Raw genomic sequence first — 22,596 nt, forward strand, 5'->3', positions numbered from 1 at the left:
CGGTAACGGTTGGCTAGCTAGCAGTGGGTTAATGATGACTAGGTGTGTTGACTAAGTCTGGCGCCGCGTCGCGGCTGGCTAGCTCACCTCGATAATTCCTCAAACTACACAATTATCTTAGATACAGAGACAGCAAAGACAACTATGTAGCTGGCTAACTAACACTAACACCACACTAATCAAGTCGTTACGTTGTAATGTAATAGTTTCTACAGTGCTGCTAGTCGGTAGAAGTTGGCTAGCTAGCAGTGATGACTAGCTAGCTAGCAGCTAGCAGTGTTGACTACGTTAGGAGGACGAAGATAGCTAGCCTCGATAATTACTCAATTACTCTAAACTACACAATTATCTTTGATGCAAAGACGGCTATGTAGCTAGCTAAGAAGAATTGCTCAGATCAAACAACTCAAGCCGTTGTAATGTAGTGAAGTGTAATATTACCTGTGGAGCGAAGCGTAGTGCGACTGCTCGCTCCAAACCGGAAGTCCAAGATGTTTGATATGAGTCTGGAAGGAGAGTTTACAGTCTAGCCAGACACCTAGGTATTTGTAGTTGTCCACGTATTCTAGGTCAGAACCGTCCAGAGTAGTGATGCTAGTCGGGCGGGCAGGTGTGGGCAGCGAACGGTTGAAAAGCATGCATTTGGTTTTGCTAGCGTTTAAGAGCAGTTGGAGGCCACGGAAGGAGTGTTGTATGGCATTGAAGCTTGTTTGGAGGTTAGTTAGCACAGTGTCCAAAGAAGGGCCAGATGTATACAGAATGGTGTCGTCTGCGTAGAAGTGGATCAGGGAATCACCCGCAGCAAGAGCGACATCGTTGATATATACAGAGAAAACAAATCGGCCCGAGAATTGAACCCTGTGGTACCCCCATTGAGACTGCCAGAGGTCCAGACAACAGGCACTCCGATTTTACACACTGAACTCTGTCTGAGAAGTAGTTGGTCATTTGAGAAACCAAGGCTATTGAGTCTGCCAATAAGAATACGGTGATTGACAGAGTGTATCGACTGCCGTGAGAGAGAGTGGACCAAAACGCAGCGGAGTTAGTGTTCATCATATTTAATTAAGCAAGAACACTATACAAAAACAAAACAAGGAAACTGACAGCCAAACAGTCCTGTCAGGTGAAACACAGTGACAGAAACAATTACCCACAAAACCCCAACGGAAAAACATGCAGTTATGTGTGACTCCCAATCAACAACAACGAACTTCAGCTGTGCCTGATTGGGAGCCACACACGGCCCAAAACAAAGAAATACAAAAACATAGAAACAGAACATAGAACGCCCACTCAATGTAACACCCTGGCCTAACCAAAATAAAGAACAAAAAACCCCTCTCTATGGCCAGGGCGTTACAGTACCCCCCCCCCCCCCCCCCCAAGGTGCGGACTCCGGCCGCAAAACCTGACACTGAAGGGGAGGGTCCGGGTGGGCCTTCTTACGGTGGCGGCTCAGGTGCGGGACGTGGCCTCTGCCCCACCCTTGGCGTCGCCCTCTTAGGTGGCGCACCTGGCCGCGCCGAAGGTCTGGTGGGCGACCCTGACTTCGCCCGGCTGGCGGGCAACCCTTGTTGCGCCCGGCTGGCGGACGACCCTGGCTGCGCCCGGCTGGCGGGCGGCGATGGCTGCGCCCGGCTGGCGGGTGTCCCTTGCTGCGCCCGGCTGGCGGGCGACCCTTGCTGCGCCCGGCTGGCGGGCGACCCTTGCTGCGCCCGACTGGCGGATGACCCTGGCTGCGCCCGGCTGGTGGGAGGCGATGGCTGCGCCCGGCTGGTGGGCGGCGATCAAATCAAATCAAATTTATTTATTATAGCCCTTCGTACATCAGCTGATATCTCAAAGTGCTGTACAGAAACCCAGCCTAAAACCCCAAACAGCAAGCAATGCATGTGAAAGAAGCACGGTGGCTAGGAAAAACTCCCTAGGAAAAACTCCCTAGAAAGGCCAAAAACCTAGGAAGAAACCTAGAGAGGAACCAGGCTATGAGGGGTGGCCAGTCCTCTTCTGGCTGTGCAGGGTGGATATTATAACAGAACATGGTCAAGATGTTAAAATGTTCATAAATGACCAGCATGGTCAAATAATAATAATCATAGTAGTTGTCGAGGGTGCAACAAGCACGTCCGGTGAACAGGTCAGGGTTCCATAGCCGCAGGCAGAACAGTTGAAACTGGAGCAGCAGCAAGGCCAGGTGGCAGATCCGGACAGGCGGGCCACTCTGGCAGAACCGGACAGGCGGGCCACTCTGGCAGATCCGGCACGGCGGGCCACTCTGGCAGATCCGGCACGGCGGGCCACTCTGGCAGATCCGGCACGGCGGGCCACTCTGGCAGCTCCGAACAGGTGGGCCACTCTGGCAGCTCCGAACAGGCGGGCCACTCTGGCAGCTCCGAACAGGCGGGCCACTCTGGCAGCTCCGAACAGGCGGGCCACTCTGGCAGCTCCGAACAGGCGGGCCACTCTGGCAGCTCCGAACAGGCGGGCCACTCTGGCAGCTCCGAACAGGCGGGCCACTCTGGAGGCCTAGTCCTGGGAGGTGGCACCGGACGGACCAGGATTGGGAGACCCACTGGTGGCCTGGTCCTAGGAGGAGGCACAGGCTTAACCAAGATGGGGAAACCCACTGGAGGCCTGGTCCTAGGAGGAGGCACAGGACTGACCAAGATGGGGAAACCCACTGGAGGCCTGGTCCGTGAAGCAGGCACAGGACAGACCAGGATGGGGAGACCCACTGGAGGCCTGGTCCGAGGAGGAGGCACAGGCTTGACCAGGATGGGAAGACATGCAGGAGGCCTGGTTCTAGGCGTAGGCACAGGACGTGCAGGGCTGGGAAGACATGCAGGAGGCCTGTTTCTGGGCGTAGGCACAGGACGTGCAGGGCTGGGAAGACATGCAGGAGGCCTGTTTCTGGGCGCAGGCACAGTCTTCAACAGACGGCCAGCACGCACCTCAGGACGAGTATGGAGAACTGACTCCAGGTGACATCAATTCACTGACATGCTCCGTAGGGGGAATGCCGTGCCTTATGCACCAAACCAGCAGGTCTCTCATCTCTCTCTCCTCCAATCTCCCCATCAACTCCTTCACTGTCTCTGCTTTCCACCCTTCGCTCACCTCCAACGTCAACCCGACTGGCTCTGGTTCCGACCTCGGCACCGCCGACTGTACCGTGTGCCCCCCCCAATTTTTTTTTATTGGGGCTGCCTCTCGTGCCTGTTGCGCTCTCTCTCCTCATACCATCGCCTCTCCGCTCTCGCCGCTTCGATCTCCCACTGCGGGAGGCGATACTCCCCAGCCTGAGTCCATGGTCCCTCTCCGTCCAGTATTTGTTCCCACGTCCATGAGTCCATCATGCTGCTCTCCTGGTGCTGCTCCTTCCTCCGCTGCTTGGTCCTTTTGTGGTGGGTAATTCTGTATCGACTGCCGTGAGAGAGAGTGGATCAAAACGCAGCGGAGTTAGTGTTCATCATATATAATTAAGCAAGAACACTATACAAAAACAAAACAAGGAAACTGACAGCCAAACAGTCCTGTCAGGTGAAACACAGTGACAGAAACAATTACCCACAAAACCCCAATGGAAAAACATGCACTTATGTGTGACTCCCAATCAACAACCACGCACTTCAGCTGTGCCTGATTGGGAGCCACACACGGCCCAAAACAAAGAAATACAAAAACATAGAAACAGAACATAGAACGCCCACCCAATGTAACACCCTGGCCTAACCAAAATAAAGAACAAAAAACCCCTCTCTATGGCCAGGGCGTTACACAGAGTTGAAAGCCTTGGCCAGGTCGATGAAGACGGCTGTACAGTACTGTCTTTTATCGATGGCGGTTATGATATTGTTTAGTACCTTGAGCGTGGCTGAGGTGTACCCGTGACCAGCTCGGAAACCGGATTGCACAGAGGAGAAGGTACGGTGGGATTCGAAATGGTCAGTGATCTGTTTATTAACTTGGCTTTCAAAGACTTTAGAAAGGCAGGGCAGGATGGATATAGGTCTGTAACAGTTTGGGTCTAAAGTGTCACCCCCTTTGAAGAGGGGGATGACCGCGGCAGCTTTCCAATCTTTAGGGATCTCGGACGAAATGAGAGGTTGAACAGACTGGTAATAGGGGTTGCAACAATGGCGGCGGATAATTTTAGAAAGAGAGGGTCCAGATTGTCTAGCCCAGCTGATTTGTACAGGTCCAGGTTTTGCAGCTCTTTCAGAACATCTGCGATCTGGATCTGGATTTGGGAGAAGCTGGGGAGGCTCGGGCAAGTAGCTTCGAGGGGTGCGGAGCTGTTGGCCGGGGTTGGTGTAGCCAGGAGGAAAGCATGGCCATCCGTAGAGAAATGCTTATAGAAATGTTCGATTATCATGGATTTATCGGTGGTGACCGTGTCGCCTAGCCTCAGTGCAGTGGGCAGCTGGGAGGAGGTGCTCTTGTTCTCCATGGACTTTACAGTGTCCCAAAACATTTTGGAGTTAGAGCTACAGGATGCAAATTTCTGTTTGAAAAAGCTAGCCTTTGCTTTCCTGACTGACTGTGTGTATTGGTTCCTGACTTCCCTGAACAGTTGCGTATCGCGGGTACTATCGATGCTATTGCAGTCCGCCACAGGATGTTTTTGTGCTGGTCAAGGGCAGTCAGGTCTGGAGTGAACCAAGGGCTATATCTGTTCTTTGTTCTACATTTTTTGAAAGGGGCATGCTTATTTAAGATGGTGAGGAAATTACTTTTAAAGAACGACCAGGCATCCTCGACTGACGGGATGAGGTCAATATCCTTCCAGGATACCTGGGCCAGGTTGATTAGAAAGGCCTGCTCGCAAAAAGTGTTTTAGGGAGCGTTTGACAGTGATGAGGGGTGATCGTTTGACCGCGGACCCATAGCGGATGCAGGCAATGAGGCAGTGATCGCTGAGATCCTGATTGAAAACAGCACAGGTGTATGTCACGAGAATTTTCAATCCCAATGATAATAACTAACAATTATTAAACCTTTGACTAATTCCCGAGGTTTGTAAGACCCTGGGTTTAATAATAATTAGGCAAAGACTCAGCTTATGCAAAAGGTCTGTAAAGTTTATTCACGAGAACGTTCTGAAGTCCAAATACAAAGAATATGTAATTTTATAACTCCCTACTTACGCACATACCTACACACAAACAGTAGATAGCCTACGCACATACATACACACGAACAGTAGGTAGGATGTATCCTTCTCCATAGTTCTCACCACAGTTTATCACTACCAAGCTAGCAGTTCCATCCCCCCGAGATTACAGGGACCTTGACGGGACTCCCTTTCCTGCCGTAAGTTTCTCAGAGTTCTAAGCAGGTCAGGTCATGAATAGTTTAATTGTTCTCTGTGTTTTCTTAAGACACACACACACATTTCTCTCCCTTACTGGTCTCGACCAAACCTTAATGGACTTAAGTTTATCACTTTAATTCATTATACATGTTACAGAATCGAATGATTACTAATAGTTACGTTTGTCTAATTAATTATTCATTATATTTGTTACATAATGTCATAATTACGTTTCAGGGTTGAATTGTTTAGTCATTACCTTTTTAAGCATATAAATTCCCTTATCAGTGTATTTGGAGGGCAAGTTGGTCAGGATAATATCTATGAGGGTGCCCACGTTTACGGATTTAGGGTTGTACCTGGTGGTTTCCTTGATAATTTGTGTGAGATTGAGGGCATCTAGCTTAGATTGTAGGACTGCTGGGGTGTTAAGCATATCCCAGTTTAGGTCACCTAACAGAACGAACTCTGAAGATAGATGGGGGCAATCAATTCACATATGGTGTCCAGGGCACAGCTGGGAGCTGAGGTGGGTCTATAACAGGCGGCAACAGTGAGAGACTTATTTCTAGAGAGATTAATTTTTAAAATTAGAAGCTCGAACTGTTTGGGCATAGACCTGGAAAGTATGACAGAACTTTGCAAGCTATCTCTGCAGTAGATTGCAACTCCTCCCCCTTTGGCAGTTCTATCTTGACGGAAAATGTTGTAGTTGGGTATGGAAATCTCAACATTTTTGGTGGCCTTCCTAAGCCAGGATTCAGACACGGCAATGACATCGGGGTTGGCGGAGTGTGCTAAAGCAGTGAGTAAAACAAACTTAGGAGGATGCTTCTGATGTTAACATGCATGAAACGAAGGCTTTTTCGATTGCAGAAGTCAACAAATGAGAGTGCCTGGGGACACGCAGGGCCTGGGTTAGCCTCCACATCACCCGAGGAACAGAGGAGGAGTAGGATGAGTGTACGGCTAAAGGCTAGCTGCTGCGTCTGCTCCGTCGTCCGGCTAAGGCCGGTTGAAGGCACACCTGATAGAATTACGTCTGCGGACCAGTCGTGGTGGTACGGCGGGGCGCCGTGTCGACGAAGGGACTGGGCCAGATAGCGAAAGAGGTATTGTAGTTGTGGGAATTTCGTTTGCTAGCCGGGAGATGCGCCTGGCTCAGGGCTAGCTTCAGGGCTGGGTCACTCAGTTGAAGATAGTTAGCTGTGATGATCAATGGTCGGCAGGAATCTGGCATTGTAGTGGAGAAAAACAGTCCGAGGCTGGCAGGTATTATCCAGGCTAAAAAAAACAGCTGGTGCCTGAGCAGAGGGTAGAGGCCGCTAGCAGTGGCTAACAATGACTAAATGGCTAGTAACTTAGCTAATTAGCTGGCTACCTTCTGATGAAAGTTTTGGCTATAGGGTCTAAAGAAATAGCGGATCTGTGTCACATTGAGTGAGGTGGGTTACTGGAAGGTATATTTAATTTAAAAATGGAAGAAGAGATTGAAAAATAAATTGGAATGTATACAAAAAAAGTCGAAAAATACAAAAAGTAAACGAGAGGACAACAAACCACGTCTGCACTGCTACGCCATCTTGGATTAATGGGTAATGGCTTGGTAATGACTAACCGGTAATGACTGGATAATGGCTATCCGGTAATGACAAGATAATGACTAACCGGACATGACTAACTGGTCATGACTAACTGGTAATGACTTGGAAATAACTAATCAGTAATGACTAGATAATGACTGACCGGTAATGACTAGGTAATGACTAACTGGTAACGACTAACCGGTAATGACTAGATAATGACTCACCTGTAATGTTTAGGTAATGACTAACTGGTAATTACTCAGTAATGACTAACTGGTAATGACTGGATAATGACTAACCGGTAATGACTAACAGGTAATGACTAACTGGTCATGGCTAAGTGGTAATGACGAACTGGTAATGACTAACCGGTAAGCACTTGATAATGGCTAACAGGTAATGACTAACCGGTAGTGACTACATAATGACTAACCGGTAATGACTAGATACTGACTGACCGGTAATGACTAACAGATTATGGCTAACCTGTCATGACTAACAGATAACGACTCGGTAATGACTAACCGGTAATGGCTAGCCGGTAATGACTAACCGGTAATGACTAATAGGTAATGACTAAATAATGTCTAACCAGTAATGACTAACTGGTAATGACTGCTGTGAGGCTGTGGCGGAGTTCAGAGGAGGCCAGGCTGAACTTCCAAAGCCCTCTCTCTCTCTCTCTCTCTCTCTCTCTCTCTCTCTCTCCCTCGCTCTCTCTCATTCTCTAACTCTCTTACACACACACACACTCTAACTCTGTCACTCACTCTCTAACTGTCTCTCTCTAACTCGCTCTCTCTCTCTCTAACTCTAACTCACTCGCTGTCCCATCTATGCCAACTGCTGACCCATCTATGTCAACTACTGACCCATCTATGTCAACTACTGACCCATCTATGTCAACTACTGACCCATCTATGTTAACTACTGACCCATCTATGTCAACTACTGACCCATCTATGTCAACTACTGACCCATCTATGTCAACTACTGACCCATCTATGTCAACTACTGACCCATCTATGTCAACTACTGACCCATCTATGTCAACTACTGACCCATCTATGTTAACTACTGACCCATCTATGTCAACTACTGACCCATCTATGTCAACTACTGACCCATCTATGTCAACTACTGACCCATCTATGTCAACTACTGACCCATCTATGTCAACTACTGACCCATCTATGTTAACTACTGACCCTTGCCCTGGAGGGATTTCATTATTCCTCTTCCTTAATGATGTCCTTAATCTTCCTCTAACATCAGGCGATGATGTCTGTGAGAACAGAACAGTTCATCATTGTTTGTTTATTACAGAGAACCATTTGGAGACTTAACCCAGTCTAACCCTGCAGACCTACATGTCAATGACTAACTGGCTTAGGTTGCCATATTTAATGGAGTTGTGTGTTATGAATGTTTTTGCCTCTATTATGGAATGGTTAAAGTTGGTTAAGGTTTTTCTTTGTTTGAGGTCTTTTACAAAGGTTAAAGTATTCAGCTAAAGTGACGTCTCTTTCCAATGTTCAGTAGCATTCCATCTTTCTCTGACCTTTGAACTCAATCCGCCAATAGTTGATGTACAGTATGCGTTCTTATTATTCACTTCCAGCTGTCAAAACTTTGCCCTTGGGGCCAGATCACTTGTGTTCATTTCAATCTGGTCCTGTGTGGCTCAGTTGGTAGAGCATGGTGTTTGCAACACCAGGGTTGTGGGTTCGATTCCCACGGGGGGCCAGTACGGAGAAAATAAAAAATGTATTCACTACTGTAAGTCGCTCTGGATAAGAGCGTCTGCTAAAATGTAAATCTTGTGTTTTTGGGCCAGTTTTGTTAAGGGTTCAATCTCTGGGTTGACACTGCTGTCCATAAATGCTCTCTCTCTCTCTCTCTCTCTCTCTCTCTCTCTCTCTCTCTCTCTCTCCTCTCTCTCTCTGTCACTCTCTCTCTCAATTCAAGTCAAGGGGCTTTATTGGCATGGGAAACATATACAAAAATGAAATAAACAATAAAAATGAACAGTAAACATTACACTCACAGAAGTTTCAAAAGAATAAAGACATTACAAATGTCATATTATGTATATATACAGTGTTGTAACGATGTACAAATGGTTATAGTGCAAAAGGGAAAATAAATAAGCATAAATATGGGTTGTATTTACAATGGTGTTTGTTCTTCACTGGTTGACCTTCTCTTGTGGCAACAGGTTACAAATCTTGCTGCAGTGATGGCACACTGTGGTATTTCACCCAGTAGATATGGGAGTTTATCAAAATCTGTTTTGTTTTCGAATTCTTTGTGTATCTGTGTAATCTGAGGGAAATATGTGTCTCTAATATGGTCATACATTTGGCAGGAGGTTATGAATTGCAGCTAAGTTTCCACCTCCTTTTGTGGGCAGTGTGCACATAGCCTGTCTTCTCTTGAGAGCCAGGTCTGCCTACGGCGGCCTTTCTCAATAGCAAGGCTATGCTCACTGAGTCTGTACATAGTCAAAGCTTTCATTAAGTTTGGGTCAGTCACAGTGGTCAGGTTCATCTCTCTGTAGGTGATGGCTTTGTTATGGAAGGTTTGGGAATCGCTTCCTTTTAGGTGGTTGTAAAATTTAACAGCTCTTTTCTGGATTTTGATAATTAGCGGGTATTGGCCTAATTCTGCTCTGCATGCATTATTTGGTGTTCTACGTTGTACAGGGAGGATATTTTGGCAGAATTCTGCATGCAGTCTCAATTTGGTGTTTGTCCCATTTTGTGAATTCTTGGTTGGTGAGCGGACCCCAGACCTCACAACCATCTCTCTCTCTCTCTCTCTCTCTCTCTCTCTCTCTCTCTCTCTCTCTCTCTCTCTCTCTCTCTCTCACTTGATTATCTAATGAAAGTGTGCTTTCTCTTAAGTTGTTGCTTACCATGCTCTATTCCCCTCTGCTGTTGGCTAACTCTACTGTTGCCTACTACTGTGATATGTGGTTGTCTTTAGATTAATGCTCTAACTGTAAGTCACTCTGGATAAGAGTGTCTGCTAAATGACTCAAATGTGAATGGAACTCGGATCTCTCCCTGTGTCTCCCTAGCAACGCGTCCTCCAGGTGGTTGCCACGTGGATGAGTTCCAGTGTCGCATGGACAGCCTGTGCATCCCCATGCGCTGGCGCTGCGACGGGGACACAGACTGCATGGATCTGAGTGATGAGAACGACTGTGAGGGAGTGACACACATGTGTGACCCAGCCGTCAAGTTCAGCTGCAGGAACTCTGGTGAGTGTGTGGTGGCCTTTTCAGCCCTCAAGTGCAATTGGCTAACCATTCTCTCTTCCTGTCTCTTCCTCTTGGCTAACTGAGTGTTTGGACTTTAGTGTTCTAGTCAGATCAGTCAGTTAGGATTCAGGAAGTGTGTATAAGCCAGGGTCTTTTCTGTCCTCATGAGATTAGTCAGTGACAAGTCAGGGAGTCTTCATGCCATAAATAATAGCCATGTCTTAGGGCAAGAATTGTCTGGGCAGACACACACACACCACACACACACACACACACACACACACACACACACACACACACACACTGTCATCGTCGTGTGTGTAAGTGGCAGGGAAGTCAGGCGCAGGAGAAACCAACTTGGTATTACTGGAGTTGTTATAATAAAATAATAAACAAACAACGAACTCCAAAACCAAAATGTACATAAAATAACATGGGCAACAATACCGTAGCTCACTTCTACAAAATACATGACACAAAATAACAGACAAACAATCTCGGACAAGGACATGAGGGGAAACAGAGGGTTAAATACACAACAGGTAATTCATGGGATTGGATCCAGGTGTGTGTGAAAACAAGACAAAACCAATGGATAATGAAAAATGGATCAGTGATGGCTAGAAGACCGGTGACATCGACCGCCGAGCACCACTCGAACAAGGAGGGGCATCGACTTTGGCAGAAGTCGTGACAGTACCCCCCCCCCGACGCGCGGCTCCAGCAGCGCGTCGACACCGGCCTCGGGGACGACCCGGAGGACGAGGTGCAGTGCGATTCGGACGGAGACGATGGAACTCTCGCAGCAGGGAAGGATCTAACACATCCTCCACCCGAACCCAGCATCTCTCCTCCGGACCATACCCCTCGCATTACACGAGGTACTGAAGGCCCCTCGCCCGACGTCTCGAATCCAGGATGGATCGAACGGAGTACACTGGGGCCCCCTCAATGTCCAGAGGGGGCGGAGGAACCTTCCGCAACTCAGCCTCCTGGAGCGGGCCAGCCACCACCGACCTGAGGAGACACACATGGAACGAGGGGTTAATGCGGTAATTGGGGGGAAGCTTTAACCTATAACATACCTCGTTCACTCTCCTCAGGACTTTATTGCGTCAACTTTCTGGCTTAGTACGGCGCGCTGAAGGTGGACGTGAGCGGCGTCCCAGGTCTCCTCCGCGCGCCGGAACCAGTGGTCCACCGCAGGAGCCTCGGTCTGACTCTGATGCCAAGGGGCCAGAACCAGCTGATACCCCAACACACACTGAAAGGGAGAGAGGTTAGTGGAGGAGTGGCGGAGCGAGTTCTGAGCCATCTCTGCCCAAGGCACGAACGCCGCCCACTCCCCCGGCCGATCCTGGCAATAAGACCTCATAAACCTACCCACATCCTGGTTCACTCTCTCCACCTGCCCGTTACTCTCAGGCTGAAAACCTGAGGTAAGGCTGACCGAGACCCCCAGACGTTCCATGAACGCCTTCCAGACCCTTGACGTGAACTGGGGACCCCGATCAGACACTATATCTTCAGGCACCCCGTAGTGCCGAAAGACGTGTGTAAACAGAGCCTCCGCAGTTTGTAGGGCCGTAGGGAGACCAGGCAGAGGGAGGAGACGACAGGACTTAGAAAAACGATCCACAACGACCAGGATTGTGGTGTTACCTTGTGAAAGTGGAAGATCTGTTAAAAAATCCACCGACAAGTGCGACCACGGCCGTTGTGGAACGGGTAAGGGTTGTAACTTACCTCTGGGTAGGTGTCTAGGAGCCTTGCACTGGGCGCACACTGAGCAGGAGGAAACATAAACCCTCACGTCCTTAGCTAAGGTGGGCCACCAGTACCTCCCACTAAGACAGCGCATTGTCCGACCAATCCCAGGATGACCAGAGGAGGGTAACGTGTGGGCCCAATAGATCAATCGGTCGCGGACAGCAGACGGAACATACAGACGCCCAGCTGGACACTGAGGGGGAACAGGCTCTGCACGTGATGCCCGCTCAATGTCCGCGTCCAGCTCCCATACTACCAGTGCCACCAAACAAGAGGCTGGGATGATGGGAGTGGGATCCATGGACCGCTCCTCTGTGTCATACAGCCGGGACAATGCGTCTGCCTTAACGTTCTGGGAACCTGGTCTGTAAGAGAGGGTAAACACAAAACGGGTGAAAAAAAAAATGTACTCCTGATTGTGGTGGTCAGTCCAGATGAGAAAAGGGTGTTTAGCCCTCTCAAGCCAATGTCTCCACGCCTTCAAGGCCTTGACGATAGCCAACAGCTCCCGGTCCCCCACATCATAGTTTCACTCAGCCGGACTGAGCCTCTTAGCTCACTTCTACAAAATACATGACACAAAATAACATACAAACAACCTTGGACAAGGACATGAGGGGAAACAGAGGGTTAAATACACAACAGGTAATTCATGGGATTGGATCCAGGTGTGTGAAAACAAGACAAAACCAATGGATAATGAATCAGTGATGGCTAGAAGACCAGTGACGTCGACCGCCGCTCACCACTTTGGCAGAAGTCGTGACAGTACACACACACACACACACACACACACACACACACACACACACACACACACACAAGCTTGTTATCTCAAGGGGCTTGCAGTGAAGAATATGACAACCATCTGCTCTCTGAAAATGGCTTTGACCCCTTGGTTGACCCATGCATTTATTTGTTTTATTTTACTAGGCAAGTCAGTTAAGAACAAATTCTTATTTTCAATGACAGCCTAGGAACAGTGGGTTAACTGCCTTGTTCAGGGGCAGAACAACAGATTTGTACCTTGTCAGCTCAGGGATTTGAACTTGCAACCTTTCAGTTACTAGCCCAACACTCTAACCACTAGGCTACACTGCCGCCCCAGTCAGTGGCTTCATGCGTGACCCCTGGATGCACAGGGGATTAACACGGCCAGCAGCACTCACAGACTGAATCACTGTAGTTATTTAGATTTATTTCATAGCAGCAGTCACAGTATGCCATATCAGCCATCACAAACCATCTCAAGGGCACATCTATGTTTCTTTATTAAGAGTTGAACTTGCCAGATTGTCTCTTTTCATGTTGTCATGATGTTTCATTGTCCCTCAGCCTGTTGTATCAATAAGGCCTGGGTGGGATGTTTTCTGATAATCTCCTCAGCCTGTTGTATCAATAAGGCCTGGGTGGGATGTTGTCTGGTTATCTCCTCAGCCTGTTGTATCAAAAGGCCTGGGTGGAATATTGTCTGGTTATCTCCTCAGCCTGTTGTATCAATAAGGCCTGGGTGGGATATTGTCTGGTTATCTCCTCAGCCTGTTGTATCAATAAGGCCTGGGTGGGATGTTTTCTGGGTATCCACTCAGCCTGTTGTATTAGTAAGACTTGACTTCTGTCCCCAGCTCGGTGTATCAGTAAGGCCTGGGTGTGTGATGGGGACAGTGACTGTGAAGACAGTTCTGATGAGGACAACTGTGAGGCATTGGTATGTAAGCTGTCCCACCACGTCTGTGCCACCAACGCCTCTGTCTGTCTGCCCGCTGAGAAGCTGTGTGACGGCACTGACGACTGCCCTGATGGCTCCGACGAGAAACTCTGTGGTAAGAATACACTGTCTCACACTTTCACTTACTCACTCACTCACTCACTCTCCCTACCCATAACCCTACCACCTCAGTCAAGGTAGGAATTGCCTCTAATGTCACATCTAATTGATTACCCCCCCCTCACTCTCTACTTCTCTACCCTCCACAGACCTGTGCTCCATAGACAACGGCGACTGCAGCCACAACTGCTCCATCGTCCCTGGGGAGGGCTTCATGTGTTCCTGCCCCCTGGGCATGGAGCTGGGCGCCGACAACAGGACCTGCAACATCATGAACCTCTGTGCCAAGCACCTCAAGTGCAGCCAGAAGTGTGAGCAGGAGAAGAGCAGTGTCAAGTGTTCTTGCTACGAGGGCTGGGAGCTGGAGACAGATATGGAGAGCTGCAAGAGCACTGGTGAGAATGGGAGAGGAGGAAGAATGGGAGAGGAGGAAGAATGGGAGAGGAGGAAGAATGGGAGAGGAGGAAGAATGGGAGAGGAGGAAGAATGGGAGGGGGGGTAAGGTAATAGAGAACTAGAAAAAGGTGTGGTCCTGCTAAAATGGTAATGAACTGGAGGCTGATACTGGTGAGGAGAGAGGATGGGGAGGGATAAGTGGAGGGGATGGGGGGTTTGGGGAGAGGAGAGAAGAGAAGAGAAGAGGAGAGGGAAACAGGGAAGGGAAACAGGGGAGTCAGGTAGTGGAGAAATAGAAAAGAGATGGTTTGGGACACATCAGATGGAGAAAATAATGATTGAATGTGTGGTGTAGAGAAGTTCTTCTAAATATTGCTCTTTGGCTAAACTACAGTATTACGCAGTAGTACTACCTGGTCTCTCAGTGGTTATGGTTGGGCCCTGAGTGTTTCCTGTCTGACTATACATCCTGACCTAGAAGAACTTCTCCCCTCAGATCCTTTCAAGCCGTTCATCATCTTCTCCAACCGCCATGAGATCCGTCGTATTGACCTCCACAAGGGAGAGTTCAGCGTGTTGGTGCCTAACCTGAGGAACACCATCGCTCTGGACTTCCACCTCAGCCAGAACACCCTCTACTGGACTGACGTGGTGGAGGACAAGATCTACCGCGGGAAACTGTCCGACAACGGAGGTGAGGCAGTCTCCATTTAATCCAGCTTTTAACACTCACATAGCAGTCAACACAAACTGACATCCATGACAATACAACACATTAATGGAGAGAAAAAAACAAGAAATGTCCTGCGTTCTTAAAGATCTAATATGAAGATAACTACTGTGACTTGTTATTTGGGAAATTAAAAGGATAATGGTAGAAGATTGTTCTGGCAAATTCATTATTGTGTCGAAATCTCTATCTTCTGTCTTAGGAGGGAGGTAAGGGTTGGGAGGAGGTGAGGTTTAGGAGGAGTTGAGGGTTGGGAGGAGGTGAGGGTTGGGAGGAGGTGAGGGTTAGGAGGGTGGTGAGGTTTAGGAGGAGGTGAGGGTTAGGAGGGCGGTGAGGGTTATGAGGGAGGTAAGGATTAGGAGGAGGTGATGGTTAGGATGGAGATGAGGGTTATGAGGGAGGTGAGGGTTGTTAGGAAGAGGTGAGGGTTGTTAGGAGGTGGGGATTAGGAGTGGGGTGAGGGTTAGGAGGTGGGGGTTAGGAGGGAGGTGAGGGTTAGGAGGGAGGTGAGGGTTAGGGTTAGGAGGGAGGTGAGGGTTCGGAGGGTGGTGACAGTTAGGAGGTAGGTGAGGGTATGGAGGGTGGTGAGGGTTAGGAGGGTGGTGAGGGTTAGGAGGGCGTGAGGGTTAGGAGGGCGTGAGGGTTAGGAGGGCGTGAGGGTTAGGAGGAGGTGAGGGTTAGGAGGAGGTGAGGCTTATGAGGGGGGTGAGGATTAGGAGGGAGGTGAGGATTAGGAGGGAGGTGAGGGTATGGGTTAGGAGGGAAGTGAGGGTTAGGAAGGAGGTGAGGGTTAGGAGGAAGGTGAGGGTTAGGAGGGAGGTGAGGGGTTAGGAAGGAGGGAGGTGAGGGTTAGGAAGGAGGTGAGGGTTAGGAGGGAAGTAAGGGTTAGGAGGGAGGTGAGGGTTAGGGTTAAGAGGGAGGAGAGGGTTAGGAAGAGGTGAGGGTTAGGAGGGAGTTTAGTGTTAGGAGGGAGGTGAGGGTTAGGAAGGAGGTGGGAGTTGAGGGTTAGGAAGAGGTGAGGGTTAGGAGGGAGGTGAGGGTTAGGAGGGAGGTGAGGGTTAGGAGGGAGGTGAGAGTTAGGAGGGAGTTGAGGGTTAGGAGGGAGGTGAGTGTTGGGAGGTGAGGTAAGGGTTAGGAAGAGGTGAGGTTTAGGAGGGAGGTGAAGGTTAGGAAGAAGTGAGGGTTAGGAGGGAGGTGAGGGTTAGGAGTGAGGTGAGGGTTAGGGGGGAGGTGAGGGTTAGGGGGGAGGTGAGGGTTAGGAACAGGTGAGGGTTAGGAGAGGTAAGGGTTAAGAGGGAGGTGAGGGTTAGGAGGGAGGTGAGGGTTAGGAAGGAGGAGAGGGTTAGGAGGGAGCTGAGGGTTAGGAGGGAGCTGAGGGTTAGGAGGGAGCTGAGGGTTACGAGGGAGGTGAGGGTTAGGAGGGAGGTAAGGGTAAGGAAGAGGTGAGAGTTAGGAGGGAGGTGAGGGTTAGGAGGGAGATGATATTAGGAGGGAGGTGAGGGTTAGGAAGAGGTGAGGGTTAGGAATAGGTGAGGGTTAGGAGGGAGGTGAGGTTAGGAGGGAGATGAGGGTTAGGAAGAGGTGAGGGTTAGGGAGATGAGGGTTAGGTGAGGTGAGGGTTAGGAGGGAGGTGAGGGTTAGGAGGGTTAAGAGGGAGATGAGGGTTAGGAGGGAGGTGAGGGTTAGGAAGAGGTGATGGTTAGGAGAGGTGAGGGTTAGGAGGGAGGTTTGGTTAGGAGGAGGTGAGGGTTAGAAGGGAAGTGATGGTTTAAGCATCTCTTTATATTTTGGGTGATTCGGTGTCTTTTCTGGTGTATGTATTTTATTCTATTATGCGGCAGCCAATTTCCCCTTTCTGGGACAATAACGCTTTATGACTACTTTATGACATACCACAAAGAGACAAGGGTAGTGGCAGAAGATATTCTGGAAAACCCATCACTAGCATGTCCAAAGCTCTACTTGTCTGCCTGGATTTGCATCAGCCAACATAGAACATAGAAAAACAACATACGCTGATTCGGTGAGCGAGTTTATTAGCAAGTGCATCGGTGATGTACCCACGGCGACTATTAAAACCTTCCCCAACCAGATACCGTGGATTGATGGCAGCATTCGAGCAAAACTGAAAGCGCGAACCACTGCTTTTAATCAGGGCAAGGTGACCGGAAACATGACCGAATACAACAGTGTAGCTATTCCCTCCGCAAGGCAATCAAACAAGCTAAGCATCAGTATAGAGACAAAGTAGTCGCAATTCAACGGCTTAGACACAAGAGGTATGTGGCAGGGTCTACAGTCAATCACGGACTATAAAAAGAAAACCAGCCCTGCCGCGGACCCACGATGCCTTGCTCCCAGACAAACTAAACAACTTCTTTGCTCACTTTGAGGACAATACAGTGCCTCTGACACGACCCGCTACCAAAACCTGTGGGCTCTCCCTCACCGCAGCCAACGTGAGTAAAACATTTAAACGTGTTAACCCTCACAAGGCTGCCGGCCCAGACGGCATCCCCAGCCGCGTCCTCAGAGCATGCACAGACCTGCTGGCTGGTGTGTTTACAGACATATTCAATCAATCCCTATCCCAGTCTGCTGTTCCCACATGCTTCAAGAGGGCCACCATTGTTCCTGTTCCCAAGAAAGCTAAGGTAAGCAAAACGACTATCGCCTCATAGCACTCTCTTCCGTCATCATGAAGTGCTTTTAGAGACTAGTCAAGGATCATATCACCTCCACCCTACCTGACACCCTAGACCCACTCCAATTTGCTTACCGACCCAATAGGTCCACAGACGACGCAATCCCAATCACACTGCACACTGCCCTAACCCATCTGGACAAGAGGAATACCTATGTAAGAATGCTGTTCATCGACTACAGCTCAGCATTTTACACCATAGTACCCTCCAAACTTGTCATTAAGCTTGAGACCCTGGGTCTCGACCCCGCCCTGTGCAACTGGTCCTGGACTTTCAGACGAGACGCCCCCAGGTGGTGAGGGTAGGAAACAACATCTCCACCTCGCTGATCCTCAACACTGGGGCCCCACAAGGGTGCGTTCTCAGCCCTCTCCTGTACTCCCTGTTCAGCCATTACTGCGTGGCCATGCACACCTCCAACTCAATCATCAAGTTTGCAGACGACACTACAGTGGTAGGCTTGATTACCAACAACGACGAGACGGCCTACAGGGAGGAGGTGAGGGCCCTCGGAGTGTGGTGTTTGGAAAATAACCTCACACTCAACGTCAACAAACGAAGGAGATGATCGTGGACTTCAGGAAACAGCAGAGGGAGCACCCCCCCATCCACATCAACGGGACAGTAGTGGAGAAGGTGGAAAGTTTTAAGTTCCTCGACGTACACATCACGGACAAACTGAAATGGTCCACCCACACAGACAGCGTGGTGAAGAAGGCGCAACAGCGCCTCTTCAACCTCAGGAGGCTGAAGAAATTTGTCTTGTCACCAAAAACACTCACAAACTTTTACAGATGCACAATCGAGAGCATCCTGTCAGGCTGTATCACCGCCTGGTACGGCAACTGCCCCCGCCACAACCATAAGGCTCTCCAGAGGGTGCTGCGGTCTGCACAACATATCACCGGGCGCAAACTACCTGCCCTCCAAGACACCTACACCACCTGATGTCACAGGAAGGCCAAAAAGATCATCAAGGACAACAACCACCCGAGCCACTGCCTGTTCACACCGCTATCATCCAGAAGGCGAGGTCAGTACAGGTGCATCAAAGCTGGGACCGAGAGACTGAAAAACAGCTTCTATCTCAAGGCCATCAGACGTTAAACAGCCATCACTAACATTGAGTGGCTGCTGCCAACATACTGACTCAAATCTCTAGCCACTTTAATAATTAATAATCAGATGTAATAAATGTATCACTAGTCACTTTAAACAATTCCACTTTATATAATGTTTACATACCCTACATTACTCATTGCATATATATATACTGTACTCTATACCATCTACTGCATCTTGCCTATGCCGTTCGGCCATCGCTCATCCATATATTTATATGTAAATATTCGTATTCATTCCTTCACACTTGTGTGTAAAAGGTAGTTGTTGTGAAATTGTTAGATTACTTGTTAGATATTACTGCATGGTCGGAACTAGAAGCACAAGCATTTCGCTACACTCGCATTAACATCTGCTAACCATGTGTATGTGACCAATAAAATTTGATTTCATTTGAACTGGCTTCAAAATTAGAAAGCATCTGGAGTAGAAAGGACAATGTTTTTATTATTTTCTTTTCTTTCATTTAATATTCTCTTAGGACAAGAAAATAGGTTACGCAAAATGTGAATGTACTTTTCCCGAACTTTGTCTCTTTGTCTCTTCCCATTCGTCTCACCGTCCATTGCGTGACTGCAGCCAGCCTTGGCCAGAGCAATGCCACACACACACACACACACACACACACACACACACACACACACACACACACACACACACACACACACACACACACACACACACACACACACACACACACACACACACAGAGACACAGACACAGGTAGCGTAGGAGACACTACATTACACTCCTTGTTCCCACCCCTCCTAAAAACAACCTTCCTACAACCCTCCATTGTGTCCAAGCCATAGATCAGTCCATGCTGCTTCTGATTGAAGACAATTCAGCAATTCAGCAGCTTCTAAACTGTGGAGCAAACATGGTCACTGTGTACTGCCAACAACAAACAAAAGAGCCAACTGTGGTTCCCGCAGTATAACAACAACCAAGCTGTGAGAGGCCCTCTCCCTCTAATGATCTAATGACTGTTGGAAGGCCATGTGTAGGACTCCACAGAATCATCAGCTGTACACCATTACTGCGTAGCTTTCATTGAGGTCCCAGGCTTTTCTGGGAACAGAGAGGGATAGCTGCACAAGTGCACATGGGGAGATGGAGGTGTGTGTGTGTGTGTGTGTGTGTGTGTGTGTGTGTGTGTGTGTGTGTGTGTGTGTGTGTGTGTGTGTGTGTGTGTGTGTGTGTTTAACTATTATTAGAATAGAATAGTAAACAAACTGGGGACATTTTGTTAGTCCCCACGAGGTTAAATGCTATTTCAAGGGGGTTTACGGTTAAGGTTAGAATTAGTGTTAGGGTTAGGAGCTAGGGTTAAGGTTAGGTTTTTGGGTTAAGTTAAGAGTACGGGTTAGGTTTAGGTTTAAGGTTAGGGAAAATAGGATTTTGAATGGGACTGAATTGTGTGTCCCCACAAGGTTAGCTGTACAAGACTGTATGTGTTTGTGTGTGTGCCCATGTGTGTATGTGTGTGTGCGCCCGTGCCTGTGCATGTATGCATATCTCTGCGTATGTTACCTCTCCAGTGTGGCCCCTCATCCCAGCCAACCTCCCACTAGAAACCCCCCACTAGAAACCCTCCACTAGAAACCCTCCACTAGAAGTCCCCAACTAGAAACCTTAGACTAGAAACCCTCCACTAGAAATCCTCCACTAGAAGTCCCCAACTAGAAACCTTAGACTAGAAACCATCCACTAGAAACCCCCCACAAGAAACCCCCAACTAGAAACCTTAGACTAGAAACCACCCACTAGAAAACCCCTACTAGAAACCCCCTACTAGAAACCTTAGAATAGAAACCTTAGACTAGAAACCCCACACTAGAAACCCCACACTAGAAACCACCCACTAGAAACCCCCCACTAGAAACCTTAGACTAGAAACCCCCCACTAGAAACCACCCACTAGAAACCCCCCACTAGAAACCTTAGACTAGAAACCCCCCACTAGAAACCCCCCACTAGAAACCCCCCGCTACAAACCCCCCACTAGAATCCCCCCACTAGAAACCCCCTACTAGAAACCTTAGACTAGAAACCTTAGACTAGAAACCCCACACTAGAAACCCCACACTAGAAACCACCCACTAGACACCCCCCACTAGAAACCCCCCCACTAGAAACCTTAGACCAGAAACCCCCATCTAGAAACCTTAGACTAGAAACCCCCCACTAGAAACCCCCCACTAGAAACCTTCCACTGGAAACCCCCCACTAGAAACCCCCTGCTACAAACCCCCCCACTAGAAAACCCCCCCCACTAGAAACCTTCCACTAGAACCCCCCCCCTAGAAACCCCCCACTAGAAACCCCCCACTAGAAACCTTCCATTAGAAACCTTCCACTGGAAACCCCCCGCTACAAACCCCACACTAGAAACCCCACACTAGAAACCCCACACTAGAAACCACCCACTAGACACCCCCCACTAGAAACCTTAGACTAGAAACCCCCCCACTAGAAACCTTAGACCAGAAACCCCCATCTAGAAACCTTAGACTAGAAACCCCCCACTAGAAACCCCCCACTAGAAACCTTAGACTACAAACCCCCCACTAGAAACCCCCCACTAGAAACCTTCCACTGGAAACCCCCCACTAGAAACCCCCTGCTACAAACCCCCCCACTAGAAAACCCCCCCACTAGAAACCCCCCCTAGAAACCCCCCACTAGAAACCCCCCACTAGAAACCTTAGACTACAAACCCCCCACTAGAAACCCCCCACTAGAAACCTTCCACTGGAAACCCCCCACTAGAAACCCCCTGCTACAAACCCCCCCACTAGAAAACCCCCCCACTAGAAACCTTCCACTAGAAACCCCCCCTAGAAACCCCCCACTAGAAACCTTCCATTAGAAACCCCCCGCTACAAACCCCACACTAGAAACCCCCACTAGAAACCTTCCACTAGAAACCCCCCACTGGAACCCTTCCACTGGAAACCCCACACTACAAACCCCACACTAGAAACCCCCCGCTACAAACCACACACTAGAAACCCCCTATTAGAAACCTTCCACTAGAAACCCCACGCTAGGAACCCCCTGCTACAAACCCCACACTAGAAACCCCACACTAGAAACCTTAGACTAGAAACCCCCCAATAGAAACCACCCACTAGAAACCCCCCACTAGAAACCTTCCACTACAAACCCCACACTAGAAACCCCCCGCTACAAACCCCCCGCTAGAAACCTTCCACTACAAACCCCCCACTACAAACCTTCCACTACAAACCCCACACTAGAAATTCCCCGCTACCTTTATTTAACTAGGCAAGTCAGTTAAGAACAAATTTGTCTTTTCAATGACGGCCTAGGAACAGTGGTTTCCTGCCTTGTTCAGGGACAGAACACAGATGTTTAACTTGTCAGCTCGGGGATTCGATCTTGCAACCTTTCGGTTACTAGTCCAACGCGCTAACCACTAGGCTACCTGCCGCCCACTAGAATGCCCCGCCCCCCCACTAGAAGCCCTCCACTAGCAACCCCACACTAGAAACCCCCGCTAGAATCCCCCCACTAGAAACTCTCCACTAGAAACCCCCCGCTAGAAACCCCCCGCTAGAAACCCCCCACTAGAATCCCCCCACTAGAAACTCTCCACTAGAAACCCTCCACTAGAAACCCTCCACTAGAAACCCTCCACTAGAAACCCTCTGCTAGAATCCCCCCGCTAGAAACCCCACACTAGAAACCCCCACTAGAGACCCTCCACTAGAAACCCCCCGCTAGAATCCCCCCGCTAGAATCCCCCCACTAGAAACCCCCGCTAGAAACCCTCCACTAGAAACCCTCCGCTAGAATCCCCCCGCTAGAGACTCCCCGCTAGAAACCCCACACTAGAAACCCCCCACTAGA

The 22,596-nt window shown here is 49.1% G+C and overlaps 1 protein-coding gene across 1 annotated transcript in view; it reads left to right on the plus strand.

Moving 5' to 3' along the window:
• LOC106572662 (low-density lipoprotein receptor-related protein 1) overlaps window positions 1-22,596 on the plus strand; it is a 237,152-nt gene that overhangs the window by 129,433 nt on the left and 85,123 nt on the right. Inside the window, 4 exon segments of the mRNA XM_082962191.1 lie at window positions 9,986-10,168; window positions 13,564-13,761; window positions 13,916-14,161; window positions 14,659-14,856. Of these exon segments, the coding sequence (XP_082818317.1) occupies window positions 9,986-10,168; window positions 13,564-13,761; window positions 13,916-14,161; window positions 14,659-14,856 (825 nt within the window).

The sequence above is a fragment of the Salmo salar genome, chromosome 15 (assembly GCF_965601325.2).
Source record: "Salmo salar chromosome 15, fSalSal1, whole genome shotgun sequence".
In the NCBI taxonomy this organism is placed as follows: domain Eukaryota; kingdom Metazoa; phylum Chordata; class Actinopteri; order Salmoniformes; family Salmonidae; genus Salmo; species Salmo salar.